General features: G+C 32.3%; 1 protein-coding gene across 1 annotated transcript; it reads left to right on the top strand.

Annotated features, from left to right (window-relative positions):
- Positions 1-697: 697 nt before the first annotated feature.
- Positions 698-8,353, top strand: LOC148306457 (coiled-coil domain-containing protein 149). Its single transcript, XM_088264977.1, has 7 exons — positions 698-946; positions 1,771-2,025; positions 3,137-3,310; positions 3,836-4,111; positions 5,672-5,753; positions 6,277-6,421; positions 6,814-8,353. The coding sequence occupies exons 1-7, from the start codon at positions 875-877 to the stop codon at positions 7,247-7,249; spliced, it is 1,440 nt and encodes a 479-aa protein (XP_088121103.1). The 5' UTR covers positions 698-874; the 3' UTR covers positions 7,250-8,353.
- The last annotated feature ends 8,262 nt before the right edge of the window (positions 8,354-16,615 follow it).

Below are 16,615 nucleotides of genomic sequence, written 5' to 3'. Positions count from 1 at the left end.
CTAATATCATTTTGTCAGCCTTCGTAGTGTAATGATTAGCATTTTTATCTACCGTGCTGGAGGTACCGGGTTCGATTGCCAGGGAGAGGTGAAAATATATATTTGTGATTTTGCACTCTCTAATTTTTTTTATTAATATTTCTTGGACTGGTCCCTGAAGCGCAGGAATGATCACTTTACATTCATGTAAGTAACGGTCAATATAACACTGCATCAACAAGATGAAGGGTTAGAAGAAAAAGAATGACATAAGCATTTTTAAATTCCTTGTCTGACCGTATTGTCAGGAAGTTTAAATTACCAGTATACCCAAAGTAAATGATTTTAGGTTTTTTTATCAAATGCAAGGTAAGTTTATTTTATCTACGTTAACTTCCGCACGTACTGTAAATAAATCTTACTTTACTTCCAGCTTGTAATAAACAAATAATCCTTATCTTTTCTGTAAACGGATACGATTAACAAGGTTTTACTCCTGCTTCGTCCTCAATGCTAAACATTAGTGCTATTTTAAAATATCGAGAAGCGGCGTTTATTTTCCCATTATTCGCAAGATTAACGGTAAAAATAACATTTCTTTTTAATGCCTTGCCTTATGCACCATGAGGGCGAAAGCGAACGAATGAATGGGTAGGTACCTAGGTATTAAATTAGAAGTTTAATTTGTGCTTCTATGTCTATGGTAATCTCGGTTAGTGTTTATTGACCGTGGTTTGACAGTTGACAGCTCGCTGCTGATAGCAGATTTTGGCAAATTAGATTCCCCGCTTTTTAAATTTTGTAATCGACAAATTTACTTTTGTCACAGTAAATTTGCCCAAAATTATAATGAAAGTGCTTTAAAATATTGTAATCACTATTTATATTTACACAAATGTTTAATAAAGCAGGTGGTCCGCCCAGAGTTAATTTTTTAGACGAACATGTTGACAATGTACTTACTGAGGTAATCATATTTTTCATATTTTTACTGATAAGTTTTTTAAATAAATATATTTTATAGCCATGTCATTAAATCAATGTGCAAAAGCGCCAAAACAGCCTTTTATATGTAAAAGTTTTCTTTCAACAAACAACCAATGTGGTAATAAGTGTCGGGTTGTGGTCCCGTGGTTAGTGTCGCGGACTCGGAGTCGTCAGAGTTTCTTGGTTCGAACCTTATCTATCGCAATTTGATACCTATTTCTAATAATGAGCCGTTTAGGCTCACAGAATAAGTATGAAATTGAAATATTTTTGTAAATAATAAAAAAAAAAACAAATATTTATATTTTTTTAATAAAATAAAATAAGTAGCATTCCAGTCGCTGTGACAGTTTATATGGGCACAAAGTGGACCTTTTTCTTGGAAAAATACATATTCTCATCGAAATCAGTAAAGAAGTAGGTAGCTGAGTTTTATTTTATATATGTCAGGCAGCTGGTTAATTTGGGTATTGGTAATATATTTTTATAATATATATCCTTCAGCTAAGATAAAATTCCTAGTAAATATATATATATATATATATATATATATATATATATATATATATATATATATATATATATATATATATATATATATATATATTTACTAGGAATTTTATCTTAGCTGAAGGAATATGGCAAGTAAACACAGTACGAGATAACTCGTATTCGGCGTCCTAGCAAAGAACGCAATCTACGAATTATCTTGTAATTGCCAGTCAACGTTTTAATAACGAATCAATTAACATAGTTTCGTTGTATTCTTTTTTCACCACTATCACATTGTAATTTGGACTCTAGAATGCAGTGCTCCGCAGTAAACTACAAAGTAAGGTGGAAGCCCTCTCCATCATGAGTAAGCAGCTGGATAAATGTTCCACGGAGAAGGACAGGTACAAGCTGCTAGCGGAACAGTTCCAGATGAGGTTTCCTTCATCCCGCGGGCCCGAGGCAGACTATAAACAGTCATACCACGGCTCCAAGACCATCAACAACATATCCGGAGAGCAGCTTTTGGCCAACACGAGAGAACAAAATAAGCTTTTATCCGTAGAGGTGAGTGAAATGAAATGAAAACGAATGCATGCAATCAACACCATATTTTCACTAACCCTTTCCGGTCCCCCAAAATTAAAAAAAAAATCTATGTAAACAGTTACATTCTAATAAGAAAAATATATTTTGTCCTCTGCTCCACATACTGTTGTAATAGATACGAGTGATAAAAATGTAAGCTTGGAATTTCAACAAATAATACTAATGTTAAAAATAATGTGGAATAACATCCGACAAGGGACCTAAGAGGAAAAATCGATGTCGAATGAGATTCGACATTGACCAGTAAGGATTAATTGATTCGGCAGTCACTTTCTGGAAAAATACATCCATTTTGAACTTAGTTTTACTTGGTAAATACCACTATTTGTTTAAATCCATTGTGACACGTGTTTCGATGCATTCTGTATCATTTTCAAACTGAATGAATGAATCTCCAACATGCGTCTAAAGCACCACATCTCAAATCCCCAACCACGCTTTAAATATTAAAAATAACAACATTTTGAGTGTGTCCAATGAAAATGGTATTTTCTAGCGTTTCTCATGTGTGTGATTATAATCCAGGATTTGGATCTCACATACTAATATAAGAGTTTCTGCTTAATAAAAAGCTTCTTTACATCTCACCAATAGATGTCTCTAGTGAAGTTCTAGTGATTCAAGAATAAGGTTTCTAAATTGGTTCATATATATAGAACTTCCAAGAATTTGAGTAGTGTGGTTGTCAATAATGGGTAGAATTGGTGAATGTTACACGTGTGTAAAGTGAACACTTAAACCAGCCTATGACGGTCGTCAGCCCCGTAAATGCCCAGACTTCCATATTCTTCTTCATCTTTGATGAGATGTCAAAAAATAATATTAAAAATAAATTTGTGTTTTTTTAATTTTGCAAATTTCCAGGTATTCTGTGTCACATTTAGTATTGTATACATAGTGAATGTGTTAAGCAAGTGTGTCAAACTGTGTGTCAAGTGTGTTCAAACTTCAATTTGTTTTGACAAAGTCATCAATAAGTATTACCTTAAAATGTCTTATTTAAGTGATTTTTTCAATAAATTACCATCTTAAAAATAATATAAACGCAACCCAAATTATTACTTTCCAGGTTGAAACTTTGAGGCACAAACTGGAAGAAGCGGAGGAAGATATACGAGTATTAAGAAAACAGAAAAAAAGTCCGCAACAGTCTTCAGATAAGTTGTATGGTGGGAGTACTGTTACCTCTATCAACTTTGAAAGGGAAGAATTGGTCCGGCAGTTAGAAACATTAAATAAGAAGGTTAATTATATTTCCTTACAATTTATAAAATACTTTAGCGCCATTATTTTGGATTTGTCCATTTTTTTTCCACAAATTTACTACGATTAGTAGTTATTAGAAGTTATTTTTGTCCGCCTCCGTAGTGTATTATTAATGGTCAGCACGCTCGGCTACCGTTCTGGAGGTCCCGGGTTCGATTCCCAAGGGGGGAAAAATAAATATAAGTAATTTTTTCACTGTAATATTTATTCAATATTACCATGGACTGGTACCTGAAGCGGAGGGCTGATCACCTTTCCTTCATGTGTAAAACGATCATGATAACACTGCGTTTATAAGACACAGTGCCCTATGCACCATTGGGGTGCGGATAAGGGTTTTATTATTATTAGTAGTTATTTCAATCAAGATTTTTATCTTTTCAAGTGTTACTTTATGATAATATCCAGGGCTATTTTTTAAACAAAATAGGTTCCGGAATTCACCTCATGTCATTTAAATATTCATTTTGATAGATTCTTTTAATATACTTTCTTTTTTCAGGTTGAGCAATTACAGTCAGATCTGAGGTCAATGTTGGATGAAAAGGAAGACTTGATTAACGAAAGAGACTCCTACAAGTGTAAATTGCACAGGTTAAACCATCAGCTGATGGTCGCCTTGTCCAAGAAGACCAAGTCTACCGGAGCCGACAATGGCAAGCCCGGGCCGGTCCTAGACATAGACTCCCTGATCATGGAGAACAGATATCTTCAGGAGAGGTTGACACAAGCTATTGCAGAAAAGGAACTGGCTACTCACGCCCTCACTAAATACAAGGTACTACTTACTTCAGCCTGCTTCTTGTGTCCATATTGCACAAACACCTTTCTCTTGGACTTCCACAGTTGTCTGTTGGACGTGACTCTCTACCAGTGCAGGCCCGTCACTTTTTTATTGTCATCGGACCATCTTGTCTGGGGCCTACTCATGCTTCTGCATCCTGTTCTAGGCCTACATTGAAAGCTGTCCCACCGCATGCCCAGATCTGATACAGAAGCATCTAGGCTTCCTGACAGATCTGCTCTCGCTAAACAATATTTCTTTTTTGAACTAAGTTGCGAAATTCATTGAAAATGTGAAACAATATAAAATTGTATCCCGATTTTACTGTAAATTTACATTTAAAAGCTTTCAATATACCCGTCACTGCCAATCTAAATAAATACAAGATTGTAAGTCCATCACCAAATTTTCTAGAAGTACCCCAGTGTAGGCAGTGAAAGGGATTAGTGTTTAGTTCAATTAGTCAGCTAGATCCGATTCCGACTCAAAGTTGGCCGGCACACAGACGCCCACAACTCCGACCAGCACAGCAGATAGACACGGAACAGTTCTAGGCCTACAGTCAAGCACCTTTTTTGTCCATCTATCCTCAGGCATACGTGCCACATGACCTGCCCAGTTCCACTTTTATTCCGCTATTCTTTGAGCCACATCTGTTACCTTGGTCTTCTCCCTTATCCAAACATTAGTTTTTCGGTCCCTAAGAGATATATTTGGCATCATTTTGTACTCTTTATGTTACCCAAGTACGAGTTTGCTTTGGTTGCTAAACACAATGTTGCTTTTAGTCATATTTATTTGTATATGTACATACCTACTGCCTTCATTAGTTGCTATACAATTTTAAAAAGAAACTGTGGCCCAATGTTTCATAAATCGATCCCGTACAGAATGAATATTTATTTTGCTAACCGCCCTACCTTTGAGTAAAAAAGAAGTAGGTAAAATAATCCTCAAGTTTTTTTTCCTAATATTTATCAATAACAATCTCAATACAGCAACAATATTCAATCCAATCAGTAATCCGTGCCAGTAAAATAGCACGCTAAACAAATCAGCGCTAAGCGCAAGAGAAAATTTTGAATCAATAGATCCATTTATGACCTTTTTTATTTCCTTTGCAAGTCAGAGGTTCTCAACATAAATGTCGCCAGAATTTTTTTAAATAATATTTTATTGAATATTTTTACAATTTTATTTTATATCAAATGTAATATATCAATCAACATAATCCCAACATATTCTGCAAATGAGGTAGTCAATTATATTGATCTCGAAATACTAAACATGCCGTATGGTGCATTAGTATGCATAGGGTAAGTAGGAATAATTTGACATATCACCAATGTTTCTGTGGTTGCGGATATACTTTTTTGTACCTGAACGTATGGGATACTGGTTGTTGCATTTGGGCGTTAATATAGCTTCTAATGTTCGTATGGGTAGAGTGGTTAAAGAGTGTAACAGGACTTGACTCACATAAAAAGAATATATATTTTTTTTCAATACAATTTGATCAGAGATGTAAAAATTAAACATTTCATATTTTTTCAGAGTATTTTAGAGACCAAACATCGCAAGAGCGTTATAAAACTAGGCACCAATACGGCTAACGCAGTTGTGACGCACAAACAAGGTATTTTGATACACTTGTGAAAGTGATTACATATTTACAATAATATTACTTAACACATTGTTTACGGCATACACATCATATTTGTGCATTTCAGGAATATTATGTTGCGGTGGTGGGTACATTGTTATGTATTTCGGTTACCTTCAACATCATACACAAAAAACATGGAATGTCTTATTTCTTGTCATATTTGCTTAGCGGTGTAGCGGATAGGTGTCACTACATATAATACAAAATTATTATTGATCATTTTCTGATTTCATAATATGACTAAACGTATAATTCTTTCAATGTGATCTAATATCGCCCGCATCAAATTCAATTTCTTTAATAAACTTCGCCATAACCAATGTGTTAAAAGAAAACTTATATAATTCGATTTTAAATATATAAATATGTATAGAGCTTGCTCCATTTGATAGAAACAATAAAAGTTTCATCTCAACACACATTTATAAAATTATATTAGTCGAATCGCTGAATATCACATCAATTGAAATTGAAATTATTGTTTTTTTTTTAGTAAAACAGCTTCTTGAGAGTGGCACCACTCAGGAACTGCCCGTCACGGCTGCCACAATAGCCGACCTAAGGGCGTTGAGTTTTGGTTTACTAGACGCCTTGAATGACAAATCACTGGCTTTGTCACATCAAAAGAAGGCTAATAGGTAAGATTTTCTTCTTCTTGGTCTTATCCCTCATGATGGTGGAATCGTGACCTCTGGTTAATCAGCTTTCCATCCTTCCATTGAATTCATGGGATTCTCAACATGCGGAGCAGTACCATAAACCAAGCTAGGACACAAAATGCTGAACCATCTTCTAATGGAAAGGAAGGCTTGTTGACGATAGTCAACAGTTCAGCTGATGGAAGACAGCTGCTGTCATTTAAAATTTCCCATGTATTTGATGCATTATTGTTTCGTAGATTTTTTATACTTTTTTGCCTCACAACCATTGTGGAATGAAGTATTTAGAGATGTGCGCTTTCTATTTTCTTTCTTTTCTGTTTAACCAGCCGTGGCTCAGGCTAGTGTGCAATAAAATCGTAATTTTTCAGGATATTGGCAACCAGGATAACTGAACTGGAACAGAGGTTAGAAAGTACATCAGACAACGAAGAAAGAGTCTCTCTTTTCCCCTCCAAAGTGTTTCTCGAAACGTACTGTTCCTCGGAAGTCGATACCTACGATATCAACAACCACGATTTGGACAAACCAAACGCGGAAACCTCGCCCGACCCGTCCGAAAACATTCCCAAAGTGTTGGTCGAAGATGTTGAAGTAGATCTCCAAGTCGTACAGACAAAAAGAAACAAGAGAAGAAGAGAAAAATCGGAGAGTAAAAAGAAATTAAACGGAGATGTGGAATGTAGAGAATTTCCTGTTGACTGTATGAATCGTGAGCTTGTCGATGAGAGTCTTCCGCCGGAGCTTCAGAAGTTGGTCCAAGAAGCCCTGGACAATATTTACATCGAAGAAAACCAAAATCAGTGAAGACAACCACAAAATATTGGGTGAAAATCTTGTAATACATATTTAAAAGATTAGTTCAGTATCATGTAATGATGGGTCCTAACCGAAACCAAGAGTTTCTTTACCGGACCTGGGAATGTGGTGGAAGCTTACAGAGTACATCTGTAATGATTGAGTATCTTCTTAAAGTAAAATTGAAACGGAATTTGTAAACTGTCTTTGACACTTACAAAATTCTGTCACTAAAATTTACATCATTTTGTAACTTACCTATTGTTATTACCTTAGCCAATTCGGATATTTATATGTTTCATCAAATATTCACGTTTATATATCATTTCCGCGGAAATGTCAGCAAATCATATGTGCCGCTGCTATAGTGACCGCAAGAGATATGATGAGGAATCAAGAAACTTATTTTTTTGAAAATGTTCTGTTCACATTTTTGTGTGGTGAACAGTGTATGTATTAGGTCTTGAGTTTGATTCCTAAGGGGGTCAAAATAACAATACATTCCAAAGTACTTATCATTACTTATATTAAAATAACTTTTATTTACATAGTTTTTCTCAATATTTCAATATGTACATTAATTTAAGCTACGCAATTATATATTATGAATATCATAATATTAAAAGTGAATACTTTAAACGCAATACATTCCAAAGTACTTATACTTAGTTATATCAATATAACTGTTATTTATACATAGTTTTTATAAGGGTGTTAGAAGCCAACTTACAATTTTCCACAAAAAAAAAATACGTTGTTGATAGCAAACATAATACACCTTACATTTCTTATTTTGAAATTTTTCATTCCAAAATAACAAATGTATTTTTTGCTGTCTCTTAATAACTCTTTGCCCACAGTTGGCAGTCATCTATAATAATGGCCGTTTAGTACACAGTTTGTGCAGCATATAACGCAGTACCCGACATTCAAACCTCAATTTCTCTGGGCATTAATTCTCATAATGCTAACGATTTTTGGTGTAAAAAATAGCTAGTTCTTTATGTTATTGACATCTGTGTAAATAATTTCAAAGAAAAAATATGCTTTTCTACAGTTACATGATAGAATTGGGGCTATATTAATTCCAGCGGCTCCCGTAGTCAGACAAAATATATCTGCATATCACTCGCATTATATCACGATAGCAACATGAGTATTAAATTATTATGTTAAAGCGTGAGAGAAACTGCCGTAATAATAATTGTTTTGTAGTTCATACATATAACATTTGATGTGTCATTTAAAACCAATTGGATAATTTATCTAAATGATTTATAACTTCATTAATTGATTCGGCAGTGACTTTGTGGGAATATCTATCCATTTTTAATTTAAGTTTTACTAAGTGTTTACCACTATTTCTTAACACATTGTTGTCGGGCAGTTTTTTCATCAACCCTGACCCTAATTATATTCAGATAGTCTGCCGCCCGACCCTCAGTATACTAATCACAAGTAACCGCTAACCTGATTCCGATCTGTACAATGTTTTTTTGGTGTCTCACGCTCTCTACCAAAAGTAAGCAAATACAACACTTATAAGCATCTCCCGCTCTCTCTACCAACAGTATGTAAAATATGCTTTTTAGCATTTCCCGCATATAATGTGTTAAAATCTGTTGGGACTCGTGTTTCAATGCATTCCACGTCATTTTAAAAATGTGTTTGAAATAAATTTTAAGAAATAGTGGTATGTATTTACCAAGGAAAACTTAAATTAAAAATAGATTTATAACTTACTTACATACCTCTTATTCCAATTTAAAAAAACAAGTTCTCAAGGAAAGTATGTTTAAAATATAAAATAAAGAATGTCACATTTCGCTCACTCCTTTCAAGAACGTCATAAATCAAAAATCGTCAATTTTCAGTTGTGCATGTTTTCAGAATGCCCATAAAATGTACTATATCCCAGCAAAAGAGGCATATTTTTAACTTGATATTTACCCGCTACAGGGCAGAAAATGTAGTTTTTGCATTTTGAAGAAAATGTATTGTTTAATTATTTTTATAAATAAATTAAATATTTTTCAAATGTTGAAAAAACCTTCAGGTTTTACCTAAAAAGATCTGTTGCACAGTAAAAAGTTCAATAAGTGGCTTGATATTTATTTTTAATACATTGTGTTATATTTTTAAACTTTAAAATCGTTCTTCTGAGAAATCAAGTATTTTGATTTATGACGTTCTTGAAAGGAGTGAGCGATTTGTGCGGCATGATGAAAATGTCACAACTTATTAGATCGGTTTAACTCGGTTAAATGGAGTTAAAATTCCAACAATATTCAAACCAACATGTGTTTTTACAAAATGGTTCATGGTTTTTATGAATTTATTGGAAACAGATAATTTTAATTTTGCAACTAATACCCTCATATCATTCATTTGACTTGTTAGTTTTAAGATTTAATGACATGAAATCATATAAATAATATGTAGATTAGAATTATAGACAAACTGTTGACAATTATAAAAATCTTTATGACAAAACTTGAGCGGAAAAGATCTGTCTATATTTTTTCTTATTTGCCATTTTGTAATCCTGTTAATAGTTCCTTTTTAAAATGTTTTTATTGCAAATAATTCAATTACAATGTGAATCTCTAAATTCTTAATGGAATATTATAAATCATTTATTCTAGTCTAAATTGTGATGCGGAATACATTACATATGTATGTACTACTTTATATGCCACCACGTCTCACATATGGTCAAGATCCCAATTATTGTCACTGTAAGCAAATTGCTTTGATAAATACTTATTTAAGACTAAGACATTTATCATATCAATGTATTTTTTATTAATTTTATGAACGAATTTTAATTTGTATATTAATTTAATTATTCTTATTTTTTAATACAAAGTACAAAGGTTTTAAAGGTTCAAAAAGATAGTAAAATAACATGTTTTAAAAATTGATAAATACAAAAGTAAAAATTGTGATATGTTAAATTAGTTAAAAAATATATTACGCAGCCTGTAAAAAACTCTCCCAAATCATAAAATCAATCTAAAACTCAGTCCATGTACTGTCCCAACAAAAAGAAACATTTAGACAAAATTATCATTACTTATATGGACGGTGTACAGAAAAAATGAGATACGTACTCAAAATTCCAAAATGTATAAATTTTTTAAAAAAAAAGTGGAATTCTGACCTTTATTCTATGTACTTTAACCATTTTTCCATACACTTTTTTTGCACATTTGAACACTTGTACCTTTTGAAACCGCAATGTATCTATTAAATAATATTTACATATAAAATCAGTGTCAAGAATAACTAGTCCCAATTTTTCGTAGATAAAAAAAGTACTTGACTTCAAGTTGTGTGAAACTGACTTTACATATATTTTGACCACATTGTATGTTCCTAAAAGTAACCTAAATTATTTGAACTGTATTGTGTGTTCCTAAACGTTACCAAAATTATTTAAGGTTAGTTTTTTCTCATAGTTTATTATTTGTTAATAATATTTTTGAAATTTATAAACACAGATTATTTTATGTGTGTATTTATATTAAGTACGAAGATTTATTTCTTCAAATATACCAGAGTATAAAATCCCTCTGCCTAGCAGTGAAATACTGTTTTTTAGTTTAAAAATGCATGTATGTTAATGCATATTAGTCATTTTGCAGGAGTCGTTATAGAAAAAAGTTGCAGGAACAAGTCTCTCATATTATTTTTATGCTTTGTAGTTTAAAAACATTGTACAAAAACATGAGTATGCAATAAAATTTCTGAAAGAATCATTGTGTTTCATTACTTACCATTAGATCCAACAATTTTTTTTTTTTTAAATAACTAAATAAAAAAAGTAATGACTTGGACGATCAGTGTTTGCAGAGGACGCTTTTTATTGCTTCTGTTTAGTTTTTGTTAAACTGGACAATTTTTAAATTATGTAACAACTGACCCTCATCCGCACCCAATGGTGCATAGGGCACTGCATTCAATTGATGCAATGTTCACTTGATCGTTTATTACATGAAGGCAAGATGATCAGTCCTGCGCTTCGGGTAATATTGAATAAATACATATTTATTTTCGAACCCTTATCCCCACACCCCATGGTGCATAGGGCACTACATTGTATTGACGCAGTGTTATCTTGATCGTTAACAGACGAAGGCAAGGTGATCACTCCTGCGCTTCAGTGACCAGTCCAGGGTAATATAAAATAAATATTAGAGTGTAAAATCACAAATATTTATTTACACCCATGGGAATCGAACCCGGGACCTCCAGCACGGTAGCTAAACACGCTAACCATTACACCGCGGAGGCGTATAAATAAATATTAGAGTGAAGAAACTTGTATGTTATAAATTTTTATTTTACCCCCCCGTGGGAATCGAACCCTAGACCTCCAGCATGGCAAATGTGCTAACCACTACGCTATGGAGGGGGAACAAAAACGTAAGCGAATTATGTAAACTCCATATAAAAAATTATTTAAAAATTAATAAATAATAATAAACCCTTATCCGCACCCCAATGGTGCATAGGGCACTGCGTCATATAAACACAGTGTTATCTTGATCGTTTACATATGAAGGAAAGGTGATCAGCCCTCCGCTTCAGGCACCAGTCCAGGGTGGTATTGAATAAATATTACAGTGAAAAAATCACTTATATTTATTTTACCCCCCTTGGGAATCGAACCCGGGACCTCTAGAACGGTAGCCGAGCGTGCTGACCATTACACTACGGAGGCGGACAATTTAAAAATTACCTAACATATTTTTTTTTGTGAAAAAACCCAAGCAGTAAATTGGTTAACAAAATTGCTAAATGAATAAACACATTTGTGATGTTTTTCTTCAATCTTTTTATTTCAAACATATTTCATAAGATCAGTCAGTAAAAATAAAATATGTATATACGTATGTATTATTTTATCAATAATAAAAAAAATTCACCAAAGTTGAAAAACATATTTTTTTGTTTTTTGTCTCTTATACAATTAAAATGTTAGCAGTACTATTATATCATTGATAATTAGCAGACGTCAATAACAATATATATTTTAGCGAGATAACATATTTTTGGTAAATATTCTGTCTTAAAATCTATATTTTTAGAATCAGCTAATAAGATGCCATCATTTGTGAATGATTTATGTACGTGATTTATTAAACAAATTACCATAATTTGTTTTTAAAGTCTCTTGATTGCACTGAAAAACAACAGTAAAACAAGTAGACACAGTTTAACAGCAATTCGGTCACAGCAGTCAATATGTACGTACAGTGAAAACCTGTATCTATCGTTTTTAAAGGGACCTATTGAAATAAACTATGACTGCCGGATTAAAACATTAGTACAGAAGAAGATACAATCGATTAAAGATACTGTCCTCCCAATCTGCATATAACCGTTGGTAGGTTAATATTCTAAGAATATTACAAGTTTTAGATGTGAATAAATGCATTTATTTTTAAAAAATACACGGATGAATAGAACCAAAAAAAATTGTTGAGTTTATTGCATTGTAAATAATACGTCCGCCTCCGTAGTGTAATGGTCAGCATGCTCGGCTACCGTTCTGGAGGTCCCGGGTTCGATTCCCAAGGGGGGTAAAATAAATATAAGTGATTTTTTCACTGTAATATTTATTCAATATTATTACCCTGGACTGGTACCTGAAGCGGAGGGCTGATCACCTTTCCTTCATGTGTAAACGATCAAGATAACACTGCGTTTATATGACGCAGTGCCCTATGCATCATTGGGGTGCGGATAAGGGTTTATTATTATTATTATTAAATAATACGTGACCAACATTTGTTTTTTTACTGTTTTATTTCCGTAACTCAACAGTATATTTTCGGCTTTGCAAATGATATTTTATCGGCACGGGTTATTGAATGTGCGTAGTAGAAAGTTTTCAATATTTCAAAGAGTGTGCATGCTTCTGAAAATGAAGGTACAGGCAGTGGCTCCTTATCATCAATATTGACCTCTTCTGCTGTTTCCGCCAACCTTGCATCACACAAGCGTTCGATTTTTTCTATCCCACATGTTGGAATATTGTCATCGAAAGTAGCAAAATTGAGAAAAATGTAAAAAAAAAACACAGACAAAATATATCAAGTATGCAGCGTAATTCAAACGATGAATGCGGTAAATAGTGATAGAGAAACAATCAATGCGATCTATTTTTGTATGAAATGAATTTGGGGTAGAAGAAATAAACGACACATCCGTAAAAACAATAATTCGAGGAACGATAGATAGAGGTTTCACTGTATTTACATATCGCTCACTCCTTTCAAGAACGTCATAAATCAAAAAACTTCATTTTTTAGGATAACGTTTTTAAAGTTTAAAAATATAATACAATTTATTTAAAAAAAATATCAACCCGCTTATTGAACTTTTTCTGTGAAACAGATCTTTTTAGGTAAAACCTGAAGGTTTTTTCTCGATTTGAAAAATATTTAATAAATTTAAAAAAATAATTAAACAATACATTTTCTTCAAAATGCAAAAACAACACTTTCTGGCCTATAGCGGGTAAATATTAAGTTAAAAATATGCCGCTTTTGCTGGGATATAGTACATTTTCTGAGCATTCTGAAAACATGCACAATTGAAAATTGACGATTTTTGATTTATGACGTTCTTGAAAGGAGTGAGCGATATATGCATATATGTCCTGTGTTTGCATTTTTTAACAAATAAGGGTAATTCATTAATAAACGTGTGTGTCAGTCGCTCTTATTAGCTGCTTCTAAGGAATTGAACCTTGACACAATCCTTGGAAAGAGCACATCCTTCATGACAATTTAACTACTTTTATCACAGTTCATTATAATAATATGATTCATCTCATTATGTGTTTCAATATTCATTATATTTGCAGAGTAGGCTCTATATCTGTGGTCGGCAAACTTTTGAGAGATAAAAAATTCCAGTTTCTAAATTTTCATTTTACACGTGGCGATGTGAATAGCCTGGAAAGACTATGACTTGTGATTGGTAGCCTGGAGGGGGAGAGAGGGAAAGGAAGATTCCCCACACGATGGACCGATCAAGTTAAGGCAACAACAGGCACCTCAGTGGTTGGAGCGCTACGCGCAGCGCAGTCAAGGGATAACTGGAGAAGAGTTATTGCTTCCACAAGGGTCCCCCCTCCTCTCAACAACACAACCCTCAGTAACGAAGAGTTAGACAGAGAGAAGATAATTTCATTTAATACATAATAATAGTAAAAGTTCTTAAAAAAATAAAATAAAATAAAAAATTATATATATATATATATATATATATATATATATATATATATATATATATATATATATATATATATATATATATATATATATATATATATATATATATATATATGTGTATATATATATATATATATATATATATATATATATATTCATAAAATGAATATATACAGAAATAAATTTATAAAGTGTCACATCAGTAAGGGAGTGTTGCCATTACATATTCGATGATAAGTGATGATAAGCGATATTCGATGATAACAGTAAAAAAACTGACCATCAGTTATTAACTTAAAATTATCAAGTGATAAAAAAACATGATTATTTATTCACCTTACTTTTGTAATTGTTATTATTTTCAAAGAATAAATAATTTTACTGAAAAAAAATTATCATATTTTCTTGGTGGGTACTTCAAAATGTTGTAGTGGGTAATTCAACTACGGGCGGGTAGTAAGTTGCCGACCACTGCTGTAGATTAACAGAGATGAATGGTAAAAAAAATCCAGTTAAACAAATTAACTTATTAATCCAAAAATATCAAAGAAATCCACAACTTCATAAATATTTACCTCTTACCGACAAACATACAAACGTACTAGGCCAAGTTATATAAGTGGCCAGAAACAAACATATTCTCATATCACTCATTTCTTTGTATTAAGGGTGGAACTACCCCCTATCATATGGCCGGCTCACATATCGCTCACTCCTTTCAACAACATCATAAATCAAAAATAGTCAATTTTCAATTGTGCATGTTTTCGGAATCTCCAGAAAATGTACTAAATCACAGCAAAAGATACATATTTTTAATTTAATATTTACCCGCTACAGGGCAGAAAGTGTTGTTTTTGCATTTTGAAGAAAAGGTATTGTTTAATTATTTTTTTAAATACACAAAAAATTTTCAAATGGAGAAAAAAACCTTCAGGTTTTACGTAAAAAGATCTGTTGCACAGTAAAAAGTTCAATAAGTGGCTTGATATTTATTTTTATTAGATTGTATTATATTTTTAAACTTTAAAAACGTTCTCCTGAAAAATCAAGTTTTTTGATTCATGACGTTCTTGAAAGGAGTGAGCGATGTTTCAAATACAGGACACAGTTGACAGTTGTTTAAATTTAAAGTTATTGAGAAAATTGGTTAGCGTTTTTAGCTACCGTGCTGGAGGTCCCGGGTTCAATTCAATCAAACACTACTAGTTTTGAGAACTACAGATGTTCAATTAACACGTTGACTGCCACATAAATTTTCAGAATTTCGGTCTAAAAAGCCAACTCTTATAAATATTATTTTACTTCTTTATTTTTAACATTTTTTTTTTATAATTATATTTTTTGTCCATTTACTAATAAATTTTCTGTTTTTAAAAAAAATATATATATTTTTGTTTTTTCATTATTCACATAAATATTTCTATTTCATACTATTTCTGTGAGCCTAAGCGGCTCATTATTAGAAATAGGTATCAAATTATGGTAGAGTGGGTTTGAACCGAGAAACTCTGACTTAAGAGTCCGCGACACTAACCACAGGACCGCAACCCGACACAATTAATAAACTCAACTAAGTGTTCTTTTTATTATTATAATTTAAAACTGGTTTCAACTGTTTTGTATTGTTTCTTGTAGCAGCGTACCCATTAATTCTTTATATCACCCCACTTTTAAAACAAATTTCCAAAAGTATGGTATTAATTATCTCCTCGTGATGATAACATTGTATTATTACAACCGATAATTAATTCAAATTAATTTGATATGATATAATAAATCATAAATAAATTTTTAATTATATTCGTAAACCAAACTATTCCGTGGGAAAATACAAGACGCTTATTTGAAGCACCATTTAACCATTTTAGTGCCATACATTTTCGATAGAACTATCTAGAAACACAATCGTGCTCTTCTGTACTAAAACAGTTAATATCATATCAGTAATTAATATTTTAATATCTCGGCTACTATCAAATTCTTACAAATTCGAAAAGCCGATATTTTAATCAATTATATTTTTTGCATAATAAGCAAAAACAAAAGTTATTATTTACTTGAAATAAAAATAACATAAATATTAAATATGTGTATATACCTTCATGCATATTATTTATTACTTTTA

This window comes from Brachycentrus maculatus, unplaced genomic scaffold (assembly GCF_059751285.1).
Source record: "Brachycentrus maculatus isolate JH-2025_06_01 unplaced genomic scaffold, ASM5975128v1 h1tg000241l, whole genome shotgun sequence".
NCBI lineage: Eukaryota > Metazoa > Arthropoda > Insecta > Trichoptera > Brachycentridae > Brachycentrus > Brachycentrus maculatus.
This window is presented reverse-complemented; position numbering and strand designations above follow the sequence as displayed.

Coding starts and splice junctions, on each gene's coding strand:
- LOC148306457 (XM_088264977.1), top strand. CDS start 875: ATGTTTAATAAAGCAGGTGGTCCGCCCAGAGTTAATTTTTTAGACGAA. Junction 2,026..3,136: donor ATAAGCTTTTATCCGTAGAG/GTGAGTGAAATG, acceptor ATTACTTTCCAG/GTTGAAACTTTGAGGCACAA. Junction 6,422..6,813: donor CATCAAAAGAAGGCTAATAG/GTAAGATTTTCT, acceptor GTAATTTTTCAG/GATATTGGCAACCAGGATAA.